Source organism: Prunus mume, linkage group LG3 (genome assembly GCF_029339155.1).
Source record: "Prunus mume cultivar Tortuosa linkage group LG3, ASM2933915v1, whole genome shotgun sequence".
Taxonomy (NCBI): Eukaryota; Viridiplantae; Streptophyta; class Magnoliopsida; order Rosales; family Rosaceae; genus Prunus; species Prunus mume.
In genome coordinates this window covers 28,428,857-28,445,494 of record NC_142700.1, presented here as the reverse complement: position 1 = coordinate 28,445,494, position 16,638 = coordinate 28,428,857, and the positions used below count along the sequence as shown (strand labels likewise).

The 16,638-nt window shown below is 36.4% G+C and overlaps 2 protein-coding genes across 3 annotated transcripts; one reads left to right on the top strand and one right to left on the bottom strand.

The window, feature by feature from the left end:
* Positions 1-157: 157 nt before the first annotated feature.
* LOC148919310 (protein FAR-RED ELONGATED HYPOCOTYL 3-like) lies at positions 158-6,254 on the bottom strand. 2 transcript variants are annotated; one of them, XM_089047944.1, is made up of 10 exons: positions 6,052-6,254; positions 3,924-4,075; positions 1,570-3,786; positions 1,432-1,488; positions 1,155-1,223; positions 1,000-1,068; positions 839-907; positions 701-751; positions 514-611; positions 158-434 (listed from the first exon to the last, which is right to left on the bottom strand). In XM_089047944.1, exons 2-9 carry the CDS (start codon positions 4,020-4,022, stop codon positions 555-557), a joined length of 2,688 nt encoding a protein of 895 aa, XP_088904070.1. In that variant the 5' UTR covers positions 4,023-4,075; positions 6,052-6,254; the 3' UTR covers positions 158-434; positions 514-554. The 2 variants fall into 2 exon arrangements, with proteins under 2 accessions (XP_088904070.1, XP_088904071.1); XM_089047945.1 differs by having other exon boundaries at positions 1,570-3,734; positions 6,052-6,228.
* A 2,555-nt stretch (positions 6,255-8,809) lies between these two features.
* On the top strand, positions 8,810-14,282 carry LOC103329004 (putative protein S-acyltransferase 19). Its single transcript, XM_008231435.2, has 9 exons — positions 8,810-9,251; positions 9,789-9,902; positions 10,161-10,562; positions 10,911-10,979; positions 11,081-11,152; positions 11,237-11,365; positions 11,467-11,547; positions 11,672-11,881; positions 12,823-14,282. The coding sequence occupies exons 1-9, from the start codon at positions 9,207-9,209 to the stop codon at positions 13,873-13,875; spliced, it is 2,175 nt and encodes a 724-aa protein (XP_008229657.1). The 5' UTR covers positions 8,810-9,206; the 3' UTR covers positions 13,876-14,282.
* Positions 14,283-16,638: the final 2,356 nt, after the last annotated feature.

The window sequence follows — 16,638 nt, the reverse complement described above, 5'->3', positions numbered from 1 at the left end:
TTAGATCACAAAATTTTGAATGAACAAGATATAGTTAAATTATTGGGTGAAATTAAATTAAATTGACACCCACGCACTACAATTCTTTCAAAACAAAAATTAAACATTAAAAAGAAAAGAAAATTGCATTTGGCAATTTGGCAATCAGTCAATGGAATTTGACTAGTAATAAGTTATTCTGATTTCAACTGACCCTATTGACTGAGGCTAAGCAATCAGAGGGTACAATAATACAACATCCTTTACAAAACATATGAACCCTGATCAAATTTTCTTCCTACTTCCAATAAGATCGCATAGGAAATAATTAACAACAGCCTACTCTATCATGTCTTATTGTACAGGTACCAAAAGAGGAGGTTGCCCACAAGGCATGATACATTTCTTCCTTTTTCTTTTTACATGAGAGATTATCTTCAAAACATCTCCTTCACCTACAGAATAAAATTCGAATCAGTTTTTACCGTGTTTCAAGTAAAACTTTAGCAAACAGCAAAAAAGTTCAATAAATACCCATTTCAAATGCAAGCTGCCAACACTGAGAAACGTGTTCCTTAAGCATGTCTTGATGCATCATCATGCAATGGAGCAGTTCTTACATTCGGGTCATCCTGGCATGAGGAGAAAACTATTGTAAGATAAATTAAAGTCAAATACATGATTTAGGAAAGCCATTAGGGCCCAGGTCTAGCAAACTAACCCGCATGCCATAAGTGAAACCACCTGGTGTTCGGAAAAAATCCATCTGTCCCTGCAAGCACAACGCCACAAATTATAAAATAAAACCATTTGAACATCGTCATAGGCAAATGTATTCGTTATCATAAGTTTGCTGTACCAGCCCATGCATGCTTTGCTGAGCACTGTAATAACCATCATGGCTTGGGGCTATAGAGTTCAGTTGTCCCTACATGTATGAAACCCACGTCTCAAAGTTATATTCATTTACATTGCAGTATCACTAGTCTTTTTATACTCATTTAAAAAATTAAGACTTACAAGCCCCTGAATGGTCTGTTGATTCCCATAGTAATTATCCCGTGTAGGTGCCATTAAGTTCAATTGAACCTGACAAAAAGGAGGAACAGATTGAAAATAAGAAGAAAAAAATCAAAAACTGCTTATTGCATTAATACATAAAGACATGGTCATACCATTCCTTGCACACTCTGTTGTGCACCGTAATAGCCATCAAGAGTTACTGCTCTTGGGTTCAATTTGTCCTACAAAATATTACCATAGTCAACTCAATTGTAAAAAATTTGTATTTTCAAATCATAGAACACAATATCGTTTCATAATATTGTGTAGCCATCATAACATTGTTTCAAAACACAATACGCGTACAGATCATGATACCAATTTGACGCATATAATCTAAAACAAATATTTGTTTTAATAAAAGCTTAAAACTCATAGAACAAGACACACCATTTGTTGCAAGCTATCTTGTGCCCCAACAGTCATAACATCCGGCTCAGAGTTCACCTGCAATTTGATTAGAAGGTCAACTTTAACAAATATAATTATAACAAGAATATCATAATTAAGTCACTACCAACAACAAACCTTCCTTTTCTTGGTTGGATTCTTTTTTTTATTTGTCTTGCCCATACTTCTATTTTGACTATCGTCTTCAATACAAAGCAGACCATGAGTGACTGATGATGTGCCAGCTTCTATCAGACTCTTACTAGAATTATTTACACTCACACAATTTCCAAAAGCTTCTTCTAGTGCACGGCATGCAACACTGTAACTCTCCTGAGATAGAGATCCTTCCTCAATCACTTTCATAGCCCGTTGACATAAATCATTAAATTTTTGCACCCTGGATAGTCCATGGTCAGATTCTTCTCCCACCAAATGCCTGTTCTTTACATCTTTTGTCCAACGTTTTAATATATATTGAACTGGGATTGCGGAAAGGCCACAAATTTGGAGAACAATCAGTGCATGTCTACAAAGATAACCTTTGTATTCAAATAAGCAGCATAAACAAGAAACTTCTGTCTTCATTTCATTCCATGTTACAATGAAATCTTGATTCTTTTCAAAATCTTGCACTCTGAAAGTAATGGTCGTCTCATCTTGCCCTTCCCTTTTTGGGTGGCAGGCAACTGCACCTAAAACCTCAACTTGAAATTTCTTGAATACTGCATGTGTGTACACCCCTGAGACACTCTTCTCCAAAGGTGAAGGAGATCTCAATGTTGGCTGTTTGTTCCATGTATCAGAATCTGCTTTGGCTTCTTCTTCATACCTATCTTGTAGAATTGCTTCATACTGTTTCAGGAACTCTTGTACAGTGGTCTTCTTATGCACATACTTATCGAAAAAGGAGTTAACACTCTCGGATCGCTGAACCGCAGACATCCCAGCCAAACAAACATCCCTCATGTATGTTGGCACCCACTGTTTTCGGTCTTCATACAATGACTGAGTCCATTCATCATCTTTGAGTTCAAATTTTTCAAGAATTTTCCACCATCTTTTTTCAAACTCTTCATTTGTTGATGACCTGTGGATGCACTTTTCAAATTTCACCATAAAATTTTCATGCCGTTTAATTACATGGCCAAGATTTTCAGAAACCTTCCCCAAAATATGCCACAAACAAAAACAATGATAAGCATTTGTAAACACCTCTGAGATAACTGATTTTATCGATTTGTCATGGTCAGTGATTATTACTTTTGGAGCTTGCCCACCCATAGCTTTCAGCCACGTCTGCATTAGCCAAGAAAATGTTGTTGTACTTTCATCTGATACCAAAGCACATCCAAGCAGCACGAACTGATAGTGCTGATTCACTCCAACAAATAAAACAAGAGGCATTTTATATTTGTTCCTAATGTAGGTGGTATCAAAAGACACCACATCACTGAAATTGATGTAGTCATGCCTACTTTTTGCATCAACCCAAAACAAACTTTTCAGACGTTGATCTTCTCCCAGATCTATTGCATAGAAAAAGTTGGAATTCATATTCTGCATCTGTGTGAAAAAATCAAGCAAAATCTTCAAATCTCCTGCCTCTAATGCCAAATTCCGACCTTTATCAAATGGATTTTTGGGATCATTTTTTAGGCCAACCACATTTTTGTATTCAGCAAATTGTCTAGCCATTGCAGCATACATCTTTCTTGTTTGTTCACTAACTGCTTGGGCTGGTAAAAGCTCGTGGTTATGCTCCTTCACAAAATTATGTATAACCCATTTACCATCTGGTCTTCTCTTCACATGCATCGAAGCTTTGCAATCTGTCTTTGAGCATGATCGCCGACCAGTCGCATTTTCCGGGTCTTGCTTGTTCTGTCTGGCACGTGGTCTATTATACGACTTGTCATACTCACGCTTGGTCCCATATCTGGAACAAGCAAATTTTGCATCAATAAATTCTCTTGATGTCTTTGACCGGCGGCTATTTTGGATTGCAGTGTTGAACCCCATAGACCGAGCATACTCCTGATAGAAAGAGTATGCTTCCCCATGTGATGCAAATTCCATACCAAAAAGCGGCTCAAGATTTGTATCCTCTTTAAAGACTACCATATCTGCTGTTGGAGAATTCAAATCCCCGCCATCTTCAGCATGTACCTCATCTCTAACATCCACAATGTTTCCATTCTCAATATCTCCATTCTGCAATTTTTCTTCATGTTCTAACATGTTATCAATTCCATGTGGTTCTTCATCTTCTTTGTCAGGTTCACCAGAAGGTAGCCGTAGATCTATATCCATAGTGAGATTATTTAATTTCAACTGATTATTATCGGAGAATATCTGAAAGAAAGAAAGGACAACAGTTGCCAGTAAATCAGAAAATGAAAAGAAAAAAAACTACGAACTCCGAGGATGATAATGCCAATAACAATAAAACATCAAGATTCCTAACTAAAGCAAGAAAAAGAGTTACAAACCATTTTGGACATTCGAAGTACAATGTAACTAACAGATCCAACTAGATTGTCTAGCCTTGTCAATGTCAAAAAGATGATGACATCCTCTTCTTCCAACATAAGGGACCAGGATCACCTCCCATCATATCTTAAATGATAATATAAAGCTTTGGCTGGAGACATAAAAGAAGAAAGGAGAATGTTCCTCCTTAATTAGAAAGATAAATAAATAGAGAGCAAAAACATTAATCCTACATGACTGAAAACTTCCATAGAAATAGCTAAGTGAACCACTATCACATGTTGAAATTGTGATAGTTTAAGAGGTTTAGGTGATTATCAAAGATAGAACAAATTGTGTTGGGGGGATGCTTTTCACAACCACCAAAAGAACTATCACTTGATATTCAGAACTACGTATTCACGTAGTCAGTTATGGGTGTGAGAATTTTCTGTTCAACACAGGCATTCCACATATTTGGAGTGTCCAGCAGCCATATCCTTGTTAATATCATGTCACATTGCCACAAGTATTCAGGCAGGACCACCAAAGTGAAGTGTTTATAACTACTATACCAGAACAGGGTGGTAAGGCACTTTCTTGGAGGCATAGGGTGTTGTCCTGAACTCACCTGAATACCTTTCAGGGAACAAAACTTGAAAACCCTTTTAACATTCTTAAAAGAATTTCAGAGTACTCTTTCACCGTTTTAGCTAAATATGAGAATGTTTTAGTACTAGAACACATTTCATTCAATTCTGAAAAGCCCCTCAGGCCTTTTCTTATAAATGATATGGAGAATGCAAAATTATGCACAGCACATTCCCATTCTATAGCCAATTTAACACAACCTGAAGATATTAAACAATGAGAACAAGAGACACTCTGAGTTCATTCATTCATTCAACATTTTTTGTTATTGAACATCTGCACTAAAGAATTGCCATAGATGCAAAATCTTGACTACAAATGCATCTTGAGTTCTTTACCTTTTTTGTTTTTCCTTTTATTGAATTTTCCATCAAAAGTAAACTAAAATTGGAGAATAAAGGAAAAAAATAAAAGCCAGTCAAAAATTGCAGTAAGATGTACAACTTTTCCTTTTGAACCTATTAATAAATTTTAACATATCAGATACATAACTAATAAAATATATGATAATTATCTATCCATAAATTATCATTTAGGAAACCATAAACATGTATATCAACATCAAAAAGTGGCTAACATGACATTGCAGAAAGCATCTTAATCCAATACCAATATATTGAAAAACCAGTCTAAAGGTCAAAGAACGCTCTACAATGTCCAAATAACAGCAAAAGAGTATATATTTCTACCACAAATGAGGTCTTGTTTAGGAAAGGAACCAAAAAAAAAAAACTGAGCTACATTTGGCAGCAGGATCAGGGTGGTTTGTCTACGTTGAAGAGCAACACCACACACACACAGAGATGGAACCACCTAGAGAGGGAGAAAGTACAAAGCCAAACCAGACAATACAAATCAAAACCCAATCCAACTCACACGTCCCACATTCTGTTTCATCATACAATTTCTAATCCTAAGGAACTTGCAATTACATTCCTAAAGTATAGACTACCATGTCATATGCTGCATACGGAAAGAACTGGGCAATCATACTTTATATGCTAATAAGCACTCCACAAGCTCCAAAATGTGCAAAACTGCAAGTCCACTTGGGAGACTAACTGGACTACTAAGCCTGTTTAATAAATAAGGTATTCCCAAGTAATGAAATTCGAGCTCAGCTGTATTTACCATGTTGGAAAATTACTCTGAAAAATGAAATTAGACAGCCAACTTCTGCATACAATTTGTAGTAAAACATAACAACAAGGCTCAACACATACTCTATAGTGATTTATAGTCACTCCCCATTTTCAAATCCATTTCATTATTTTGTGTCAAATGCAAGAAATCAAATGACCCACATGAAAAGACATACTTTTTACACAAAACTAAAATAAAAATACAATCTTTACAATCCATACAAATCCCAAATAGCACAGCAATACATTCAACAACAGAAAAACCAAAAAGAAATTTTAAAACAACGAATTGGTTTTCATGGAGAGAAAGAGGGAGAAAGAGGGAGAGATATATAGAGAGAGAAGAGAGGTCTACCTCTCTCTCTGTGTATTACATATGGACGAAGGAGGTGGAGAAGGAGAGAGCTTCGATCTGAGACTGGGGAAGATGATCGCGCACGCGAGGGGGTTGAGCGAGTGGCCAATACGAAGGTCCTTTAATTTTGCCCCCAATTTGTTTCTGTTTAGGGTTTCAAAAACGCTCGATCAATCTGACTCTCACCTTTCCTCACTCGCTGCCTCTTTTTCCCCTTTTATTGATTTATTTCTTTTATTTTTGGTCTAAATTTTTCCTATTTTATTTTATTTTAATTTATTTCCCAAACCTCGCTGCCGCACGCGTCGTGCGTGCCAGCCCCGCTGTTGCTGTAACCACAGAGATGTGGGTCCCGCCTTTTGCAAACGTTATTAGCTGAGTGCGCGTGTCACGCGTGGCTGCCTGCTCAACAAATCACACGTTAGCTGCCTTCTCTCTCTCCCACTCTCTTCACATATCTATATATCAAATTTATTTTTGTTTTGCTTCTTTGTTCTGTTGATTTATTTGCTAAATCAAATAAATGAGTCGTCCAAATTCAAGGTTTTTTAAAAAAAATTGGTATGACTGTCACACGTTATGATTGCGAATTTGCGATATGGGAATAGAAAGAAAAGTTTCTTATACACACACTACTAAAGTAAACTCAATTTTAAGAAGTCAAACAGTGCTCATACTAGCATACTTGGTAATTTCATGTACAAACATTTTAAGAAAGTACTTTCGTTTTTACACACATTTAAAAAATTTAAATGCGTCATACAAGTACAAATTGTAACACCTTACATTACGTCACATTGTTTTCCTTTACTTAAGACCTTACATTAAGTCACATTACTTTCGGTTTTCTCAAATTAGGAAACGATCCCTAACGCTATATTTTCACTCAGAAATACAGAGATTCCTATCTCCTTTTCATCTTGTGAACCAAGTGCATGGGACCCGAGCATATTTCTTTCCATGTCCATGATTGTTGGATTTCTTTCTTTTTGAGCCACAACTTTTTTTGGTTCATGTGTGTATATGGTGAAGTCAATGAATGCCTGCAAAGCCCATTCTCTTGACCTATTCTTTCAAATTCCGTTGTGACTGATACCTTCGAACTTTCCTAACAACAAGTCTTCTCTTTGACTTAATACATTGCGAAAACCCAACACTTTCTTCTTTCGGATCCCCAAGTCTCTCAAGTTAAACCGGAAGCACTCATCAAACTCCCTTTGTTAACAGGGCACAAAAATGACGTGAAAAGCTCATGCATGTAGCTTTCAGTTTTTCCAAATAGAGGACGTCAAATTCTTCAAAATATGTTCAGAAAAGGGAGCATCTTGCCATACCATATATAACCGCACCTATAAAATTCTATGACCATTGTGACATGCAAACGTACAGAAAGTCACTGAAACTTCATTAAGAAGAGTAGTTTCAAATCGAATCACATACAAACATGACAACTTTATCACATGTTGATTCACGCATTTTTCTATAAAAAAAACTGTCAAAATATGTATTTAAACTTAATCATGAGCAGACACTTCTATAACTTCTATACGCGTATAATTTTCTTACCTATACAAAAGGCCCTCAGCTCTGATAACCATCTATCTTATTTGCTAGCTTCTCCACCAAAGCAGTTGCCCGCGCATTTGCATTTGAATTCTAAAGCTGGAAGATGATGAAGAAGATATGTTTCGATCATAGAATTTTCCTTGAAACTTGTGTAGAAGTTTGTAAGCTTCAGTGGAGGGGAGAGGATAGGAGAGGAGAGACAGGGAGACAAGTTGGTTTTTATTTTCTTGGGTTTGGGATGTATAGGGTTTAGGGTCTTTGCTTTATGGATATTGGAAAAAAAGAGAGAGAGAAGAGAGACTGTAGAGTTGTAATCCAAGGCAATCACTCTGTATCTCAAACGACTCAATATTTTTAAGGGGAAGCAATGATTTTAGGATCTTTCTTGATGCATGGTTAATTTGTATAGGAAAATTACTTTGCATATTATTGAATCTGTAATCTATACCATAGTCTCTCAATTTGTATATCACTTTTATATTTAGTTTTTTATAATCAACTGACATGGAGGATTTAGATTCAAGAATATGTTCTTGATTTTGATAGTCTCACTTGTTTCTTTCCATAACTATACATTCCAATTTCACATTCGTGTTACTTATTTATTAACATGAAAGGTATCATGTTAACACGGTCTAGCCTAGTGGAAAATAGTTTTAACTTACAAACCAGTAATCTCAAGTTTAAACATTCATAATACAATAATAGTGTGTGTATGAAAACTTTTCTTCAGACTACCGTTTATACTTAAAAAAAAACCGAGTATAAAATATTTTTGGTCACCAGAGTTAGGGTGGAGAAACATAGAAGGTGCCATTATCACCTAAGGCTAATCAAAGAAGTTCCTTATAATCAAATAAATATTTTATTGAAGCTTTATTAAAGGGATCAAAAGATGATTAAAAAAATCAAATTATTAGCCAAAAAAATGTAAAGGAACTATTAAAAACATGAAATAAAGTAAAGTTGAGGAGAGAGACGAGATGAGAGAGAATAACATTTTAGTGGGACCCATACAAAAACGCCAACATTAATAACGCACCAACACCCATATTTTTCTACCAAAAGCAAACCTAATACATTACACGTCCACTGTGTCATTATATCTTCCCATACTGGTGAGTCTTGAGTCTGTCAACGGCCCAAAAGTTAACGCCTTTTGTTTTTGTTTTTGGCTTTTCTTTGCTTCTTCAGCCGAAGGCCAGCAAATTCTACTATTTTTTCTCACTTCTTTCTCTTTGACCCGTTGCACAACTCCTCCATTCCATTTCACAACTGGGTTTTCCTTTTCCTTTTCTGTTTGTCAGTTTCAACATTTTATTCTTTTGTTTTTTTGTTAATATTTGTATTATCTGTGAGTGGTGGCAAATTGAGAGCAACAGGTACCGTTAAAGTAAATTCTTACTTTCTTTTTGGGGTTCCTCAAAATTCATTTTTATTTTTGGCTTTTGGGTTACAGAGAGGGAACACTCTTCTCTGAAAAGCTCTCCCCTTTTCTTGTATTTCTAGTCTTCTTCCACTCTCTAGTTTGGGAGTGCTAGGGTTTTTGGTTTGCTTTGGGCGGTGGGTTTGGTCTGAATTGGGAAGTTATGGTGAGAAAACATGGATGGCAACTACCTGCTCACACCTTCCAGGTACTTACATGTCTTCTCTAGTCCAGACTTGTATCTCATCTCTTCATATCAATGTCAGTTTATGTTTTTGTGTTAGAATATTGATTAGGGTCTGCTTAAACCGCTTAGTTGCTGATGTGGGTTTCTCTCAGAAGGGCTAATTATAGTCTGATCCCTGTTCTGAATGTGGGGTTTCATTAGTGAATTCGTGTAAAAGGACAAATTTTATGGCCATCATTTTTTCTCCAACTGTTAGTTAGGTCCTTGTGGTGTGCTTTTACCTTTTTTTGGGAGGAGTTTTGGGATGGGATTATGCAGTATTAGGTTCCCAACTAAGAGAAAAAAGTTGGAAAAGCTCGAATGCTTGAGTTTATGCTTGTTTGGGCTGTTTAAACTTGAACCTAGCAAGGTAGCATTTGTTCATTTTCCTTTTGCCTATATATCTACCCATTTTCTGGACACCGGGTTATCTCTTTCTTGTTAATTTATCATTATTATTATTTATAATAATTATTTGTTAATCGAGTTATCACCTAAACTATGTTTTTCACTTGGCAGGTTGTCGCTATTACCGTATTCTGCTTGTTAGTGGTTGCGTTCTATGCTTTCTTCGCGCCTTTCCTTGGAGGCCGTATCTGGGAATATGTTTTGATTGGAAGTTACTCTCCAGTGGTATGTGAAATGATTTAATTTAAGGTTTTCATATAGGTCCAAATTTGATATATATATTTTTCAAAGATAAAAAATTTAATGGGGCCAAACTAGACTAGATTTTCTAGAGTTCAAAATTGAGTCTCTATGCCGGTCACTTCTTATAATGCTTTAGCCTTTAGCACAATTCATCAGAATCATAACTAATTTCATTTCTTCTAGATAGATTTAGCTTTTTATGTCTGATGGTATTCCCATAATCTTGTCATGGCATTTCAGGCACTGCTTGTCTTCATTCTTTACGTTCGATGCACTGCAATAAATCCTGCAGATCCTGGCATTATGTCCAAGTTTGACAATGAAGCAACAAATAGTATCAATCCAAATCATAGGTTATCGGCAAAAGACTTGCCTAGAAAATTTGATGAAACCACCACTGGGCATTCTTCTCCATCATCAGTTTCCAGAAGTTCTTTAGCAGGAGCTAACTCTAGTAGGAAAGGCTCAGTAGGAGAACTAGGGGGTGTAAATATTGTAGCAGAACCCACAACCAGGAAATGTTGCATAGGTGGAATCTTCTGTGCATTGTTTGTACACGAAGACTGCCGCAAACAACAGGAAGGTGCAGCTGAGAGTCAAGGTGGTGAGGATGCTTTGTTCTGCACATTGTGCAATGCTGAGGTACTGCATTATGACAAGCATAGTATCATAATTTATCAGTTTAAACATTCATCACTTCTAGTCATTTTAGTTTCTCATGTGCTTCTTTATCAAGCTAAATGCTCCTAGTATTTTGTATTGTAAGCTGTGAAGCTGCTTCATTTCCCAGGAAGAAGCTATAGAAATGCTTTAAGTTATGATCTCAGTATACTCTCTCAGTAGATTCTTGGCAGTTGAGTTGCTTACATTATTTGGTGCAAAATGAATCCATATGATCTATAGAAGTGACCATACTCTGATAATAGCTTGAGCAATTAAGGTTTATAAAATCTTGTTTTTTAACTACAATGAATACTTTTCATGCTGCAGGTCCGCAAGTTCAGCAAGCACTGTAGAAGTTGTGATAAGTGTGTGGATGGCTTTGATCACCACTGTCGGGTATTTTTCATGTTGTTTGATGTATTGTGCAACTTGTTTTGGGTTGACCTATCTTAATATTCTCTCTACAAAAGTAACCTCAATATATTACATGCCTGCAGTGGCTGAACAATTGCGTGGGACACAAAAATTATGTGACTTTTATCTGTTTGATGGCCACCAGTCTTGTTTGGGTAGGTATTGCAGTCTGATAATTATCATGTGCAGTAATAATCTTTGGTACTAAAGATGCTCGCTCTCTGCCCATTTTGGTTCAGCTTGTCATTGAAGCTGGAGTTGGTATTGCTGTCCTTGTGCGCTGCTTTGTTAATAAGAGAAGCATGGAGGCAGAAATTATTGATAGACTTGGAAATGGTTTCACTCGTCCCCCGTTTGCAACAGTTGTGGTACATCTTATTCTTTAAATGCTCTAAACTAAAGTTAGCATCCTAATCTTTTGCCGGTATCAATAGAAAAATTGCTGTGCTAACTTTGGGTCTTTGTGTAGACTGTATGTACAGCAGTTTCTGTGCTGGCATGTGTTCCACTTTGTGAACTATTCTTCTTCCACATGATACTAATTAGGAAGGTCAGTGCCTTTGGTTATTGAACTCATTTCCATGATGCTAAGTGTAGTAAAGGAGCTTAAGGAAGAGCTTTTATTATATTTCAAGTGATATAATCTTATTTTCTGAATTTTAAATTTGAATTAGGGTATTACAACCTATGAATATGTTGTGGCAATGCGAGTCATGAGTGAGGAACGTGGACAATATGTAGATGAGGCTTTCAATAATTTCGCGAACTCTTTTCGGAATTCCCCAACAGGATCTGCTACAACTGGCTTGAGTGGTGGGAGTTCTTTAGGTCTGCAGTACAAGGGTGCATGGTGTACCCCTCCAAGAGTATTTGTGGATTATCAGGTACTTTAGTATTCACTTTGTATCTTAATTTACTCTTAGTGAAAGGCATTGACAGTGGTTCAAATCAAATTAACTTTAGGCTTCAAATACCTATCTTTAACCTGTGGTTTAATATGTTTTTAGAAGTAGATATTGACAAGATGATTAATTGCACTGTTCTTGGGTGGAGAGCAGTTTGGTCCCAGTTAATATTTTACAACTTACGGAACAGAGAGTAAATGAAACTAACAAGGTGTAATCAGCAAATCCATATCTAATTATGTGGGGGCTGAAACTTGGTATCTTTTTCTTTTCTTTTCTTCCCACTGTTTTTTTTTGGTGGTCAATTTCTTCCCACTGTTTCTCTAATGGTCAGGCCCATGATGCTCCCATGTGGTCTGAGGTTCGAAAGCCCCAAAGTTACCTACCTAGCTATTTGCTAGTCTTTCCTGCCTCCCAAAGATTGTAGGTTTCGGCTGGGGGGCCCAGTTTCAGAGCTGTGTCCGCAAGGCGGATTGGTGGATTTCTGGGTATAATGGCCTTTTTTTGAACTTATGCAAGTGTAGTTAAAAGAACTACATTGTTGTTTAATCCTTCGTCTTTTCTTCATGTACATTTTTCAATCTGCTCAAGTATGAGGAGTTATTATCTGGATGCTGTATATTTGAGTTTTTTTGCTTGATCCAAATGATGGCTTAAATAGTACAATTAATGTTTTCTATTGATCTCGCATAAAATACAATTTTCAAAATTTTCTTCCCATTTTCTTGCCCTTCAAATATTCTTCCTTTCTCAATTATTTTTCTTTCCTCCATTAGTGGCTTTTAAGAATGGGTACAGGAATTGCCAGCATGGACCCACAACTAGTTTCCTGTCTTCTGTTTGACATATATATCTTTTTTTTCCTCTGGGAGAAGAAAACTTTGTATATTTTACACTTGACACGAGCTTTGCTTCATTAGGAAGAAGTTGTACCACATTTGGAGCCTGGAATGGTCCCATCAACTATTGACCCGGATGCAACTGGAATTACAGAAAGAGAGCAGAAAGGTCCTAAAAGGCCTGTTCGCATTAGTGCTTGGCAGCTTGCAAAGTTGGATTCCAGTGAGGCCATGAGAGCAGCAGCCAAAGCCAGGGCATCATCCTCTGTTCTACGACCACTTGATAAACCTGACCTTGAACTTAGCTCAAGTGGCAATATGAGTGTGAGAAGTAGTGTAAGCACTGACACAGGGGCAAATAAAGAGATTAAGAACGAGTTGAGGTTGTCAAGAAATTCCTTTGCTCCAAGTCAAGGTAGCCGAGATGAGTATGAAACTGGGACTCAAAGCATAAGTAGCTTCAGTAGTCCAAGTCATGTTCATGAAGCAGTCACACTTAGCCCTCTACCACAGGGAGGTCTGGGACGTTTTAGTGCAGCCACTTCAGTCCCCAGCTTAGTTCCTGACCGTCCATTAACTTCCAAGGCAACATTGCCTAATGTCAGCTTGGGATTTGATGAAAAGATTATGCAGAGGGGAGGTACTACTGATCCATTGCTGCTGTCAGCTCCAGCTTCTTCTCTTTTCAGAGATGTCAGAAGGACATCCGTTGTTTGGGACCAAGAAGCAGGGAGGTATGTCTCAGTTCCTGTATCAGCTTCTGAAGCTCGAAACAGGTTATCCACACAAACAGGTTTTTCAAATCCTAATGCAGAAACAAGCAGTTATAGTAGAAGGCCAGTTATTCCGCCACAGGAACCTTCATCTTCTGCAGTGAAGACTCCAGTGCAACAAACAGAAAAACTGATGTACACAGGGGATTCTATATTCTTTGGCGGCCCGCTTTTGAGTGCACCAGTTAGGGAAAATTTGAAAAATGAAAGGGATTTGGGTTCAAGAGAGGGCCAAGAGAGGGTGGGACTGAACTTGCCTAGGGAGTCTAGATTCAGACGAGATTCTGCCTCGAACCAGCTTCCTGTGTTTGTCCCAGGGGGTTTTGAGAGCAACCCTTCTTTTGGTTCCGGTTTGAAGTAGGGTTACATTTATGGGCTGAAAATTCTGACAAATGCATGTAAATTTCTTCCTCCTCTTGCCAGGATTGTGTATTGGAGGAATGTGCAAGTCTGAAACCAGTGATGGGAGCGAAGCTTGATCCCTTCGACCTGACTGCTTGAAATTGTTACAAACAGAGTTCTCTTACAGGGTTGGAGCAGTTTCTTTGATGAAATTCCGATTTAACGTATCGGCATTAGCTGAGGTTTGTGAATGAGGCGATCTTAAGAAGTGTTTCTTGCACTTTCTTGACATTGTAGCCAAAGGATTTGTCTAACAGAGCTCCATTTATACTCTGAATATTTTTTTTTATTAGCAAGGTATCTTCCCACTATTGAGCTGGAACATGTAAAATCTATCTTTTTAGATTTATCCCATTTTTACTTCCCATCTTCTTTTGCTGTCGAACTTTGTTGATGTTATCAAATCTCCAAATCCCATTGTTTTGGTTGCTTTGCTTTTAGTTGTCTTTCATTGCATTCTCGTCAAACTTCCAAGCCTGTCTCAGCTCAGCTCACCAACGTTTACATAAGCGTCCTTTCATGATTTCTTAACCAAACATAATGAATTATAAAAGCACAACATTAAATATAGAGTGGTGATTTTCCCACTCCTATTTCTCCTATTTTATTCACTTACACTCTTTTTTTATGAGTGGTGATTTCCCCACTCATTTTTCTCATATTTTATCCACTTGCACTCTTTTTTTATAACTAAAAAAGGAGTGTAAGTAGATAAAATAGGAGTGGGGAAATCATTGTCCTTTTTTATAACTAAAAAAGGAGTGTAAGTGGATAAAATAGGAGTGAGGAAATAAATATATAATAAATAATTTGGAGGAATCACCACTGACTTAGAGTAACCCAGCTCCTAAATCATTTTTAGTATAAATTCAAAAAGTTAAGTTGTGGGTTTGTCATTATGACATAGATTCTTGTATTCTTGTTTAAATATATATTCTATCAATATGACATTATGACATACGAAAGTGACTAGTGATGAGCAATTTCCACCAACTCCATTATCAGACTTAGATGATTCTTACAAATATAAAATCACAGCATCTCCAAAGAGTATGCAAATGAAATAGGCAAAATTATACTATAACAACTTAAGTAGCATGTTGCCTACCCATTTGCCTCATGAAAAAAATTATTCACTCCAAGCGACTAGGCAATGCAAGTGTACAAATCATTATTATATTATTTATTTTTATATTTTACATTTACATTGTTTTTTTTTCTGTCGAAATTCATTTACTATTATATTTTATAGAAAGCATGTGAGATAGTAGAGATGATGATATTTTATTATAAAAAGCAAGTGGGGCATAATATACCTGTTCACTTTGAAGTAGACAATATTGTCTTATTAAGGAGAGTAGGTATATTTTGCCTACTCATTTGTCTATTCCTTACTAAAAACCTTACATGTAACTTAATATCATTATTTTCTTATTCTGACCAATAACACAACGATACGTGAAAATTTATCTTACGTGTTATTGCGTTATTATATAGAAATAACAAAAAGTGTTATCCCAGTTACATAAGAATTTCTCTCATTCCCTTGGAACATGAAAATACTAATATAGCAAGGCAAATCTTATATACCTACTCTTTTGTCTCTTCTCTTCGAGATGCTCAATTGCATAATTGTTTGTACATATCAAGTCTAGGTATTTTTGTCAGACAAGGTGACGGGGCTCCATCACACCAGTCAATGTTCAATGAAAATATGCAAAGAAAAGAAAAAAAAAAACGAGCAAAACAGAAGGCTTCTCTAAAATGAAGCAAATAGGAAATATATGTTAATAATATGTCAAGAAGATTCTTAAGACTCATGATATTTTTCTCCATTGGATTGGGTGTGTGTAGGAGGTGAGTCATAGTTGGTGAGTTTTCTTTTATTATGATCTGTCAAACTTGCAGTAGCTTAGCATTTCGCAAGTGATGTCCTTATCGTGATTCACATATGGAGGGCCAGTCGACGTTGGGCCATTTGGATCAAACACTACACTACACACAACCTTAAAAAACATGAAACACTGATCAAAGGCTATTTTTAGGCAATTTCATTTTATTCACGTAACAAAAATAAAAAGTACCACGAAAATATACAGTTTTGCAATTGCCAAGTTTCCCTAGGACAATCTGCATTTCTTTTTTCCACTGATTCAACTTTGCCACTAATTCAAGAGCAGTTCAACTTAAAAGCAACCTTATTCCAAAACTGTTTGAATATATTCATATGAACAAATCATATAGCATGATACTATGAATATGACGATGTTCTCGTTCAACTTACGCTGAGATAAGAATATATATATATATATATATATGTGGTGAGATTTTGTGTTTATCATTACAGCAAGCTTAGGTATATAATAATTTCGATACCGAACCTTTCTGTATCAAAACCTGATTTACTTTCTTTTTTTTTCCACAAGAAAATGGGGAAAACCCATACCCATGAGATAATGATTTTGTTCGTGAAATGTCATATATATCTTTTGCTATGGACTAAGAGGATAAGAATCTTGGGAATTTTGATGTTGTATACGACAAGAAGATAAGAGTAAGCAAAGGCTGTTTCAGTCTTTGTGCAACTTGAAGATATAAAATTCAAAATGATATCTGTTGAATAATTGAATGCATATTCTAGTGCAGTGCGTTTCTTTCGTTATTATCAAATGTACAAAAGCTTTCTTTTTTATCAACTAATAAGCTCAATTGTTGGCCAGAT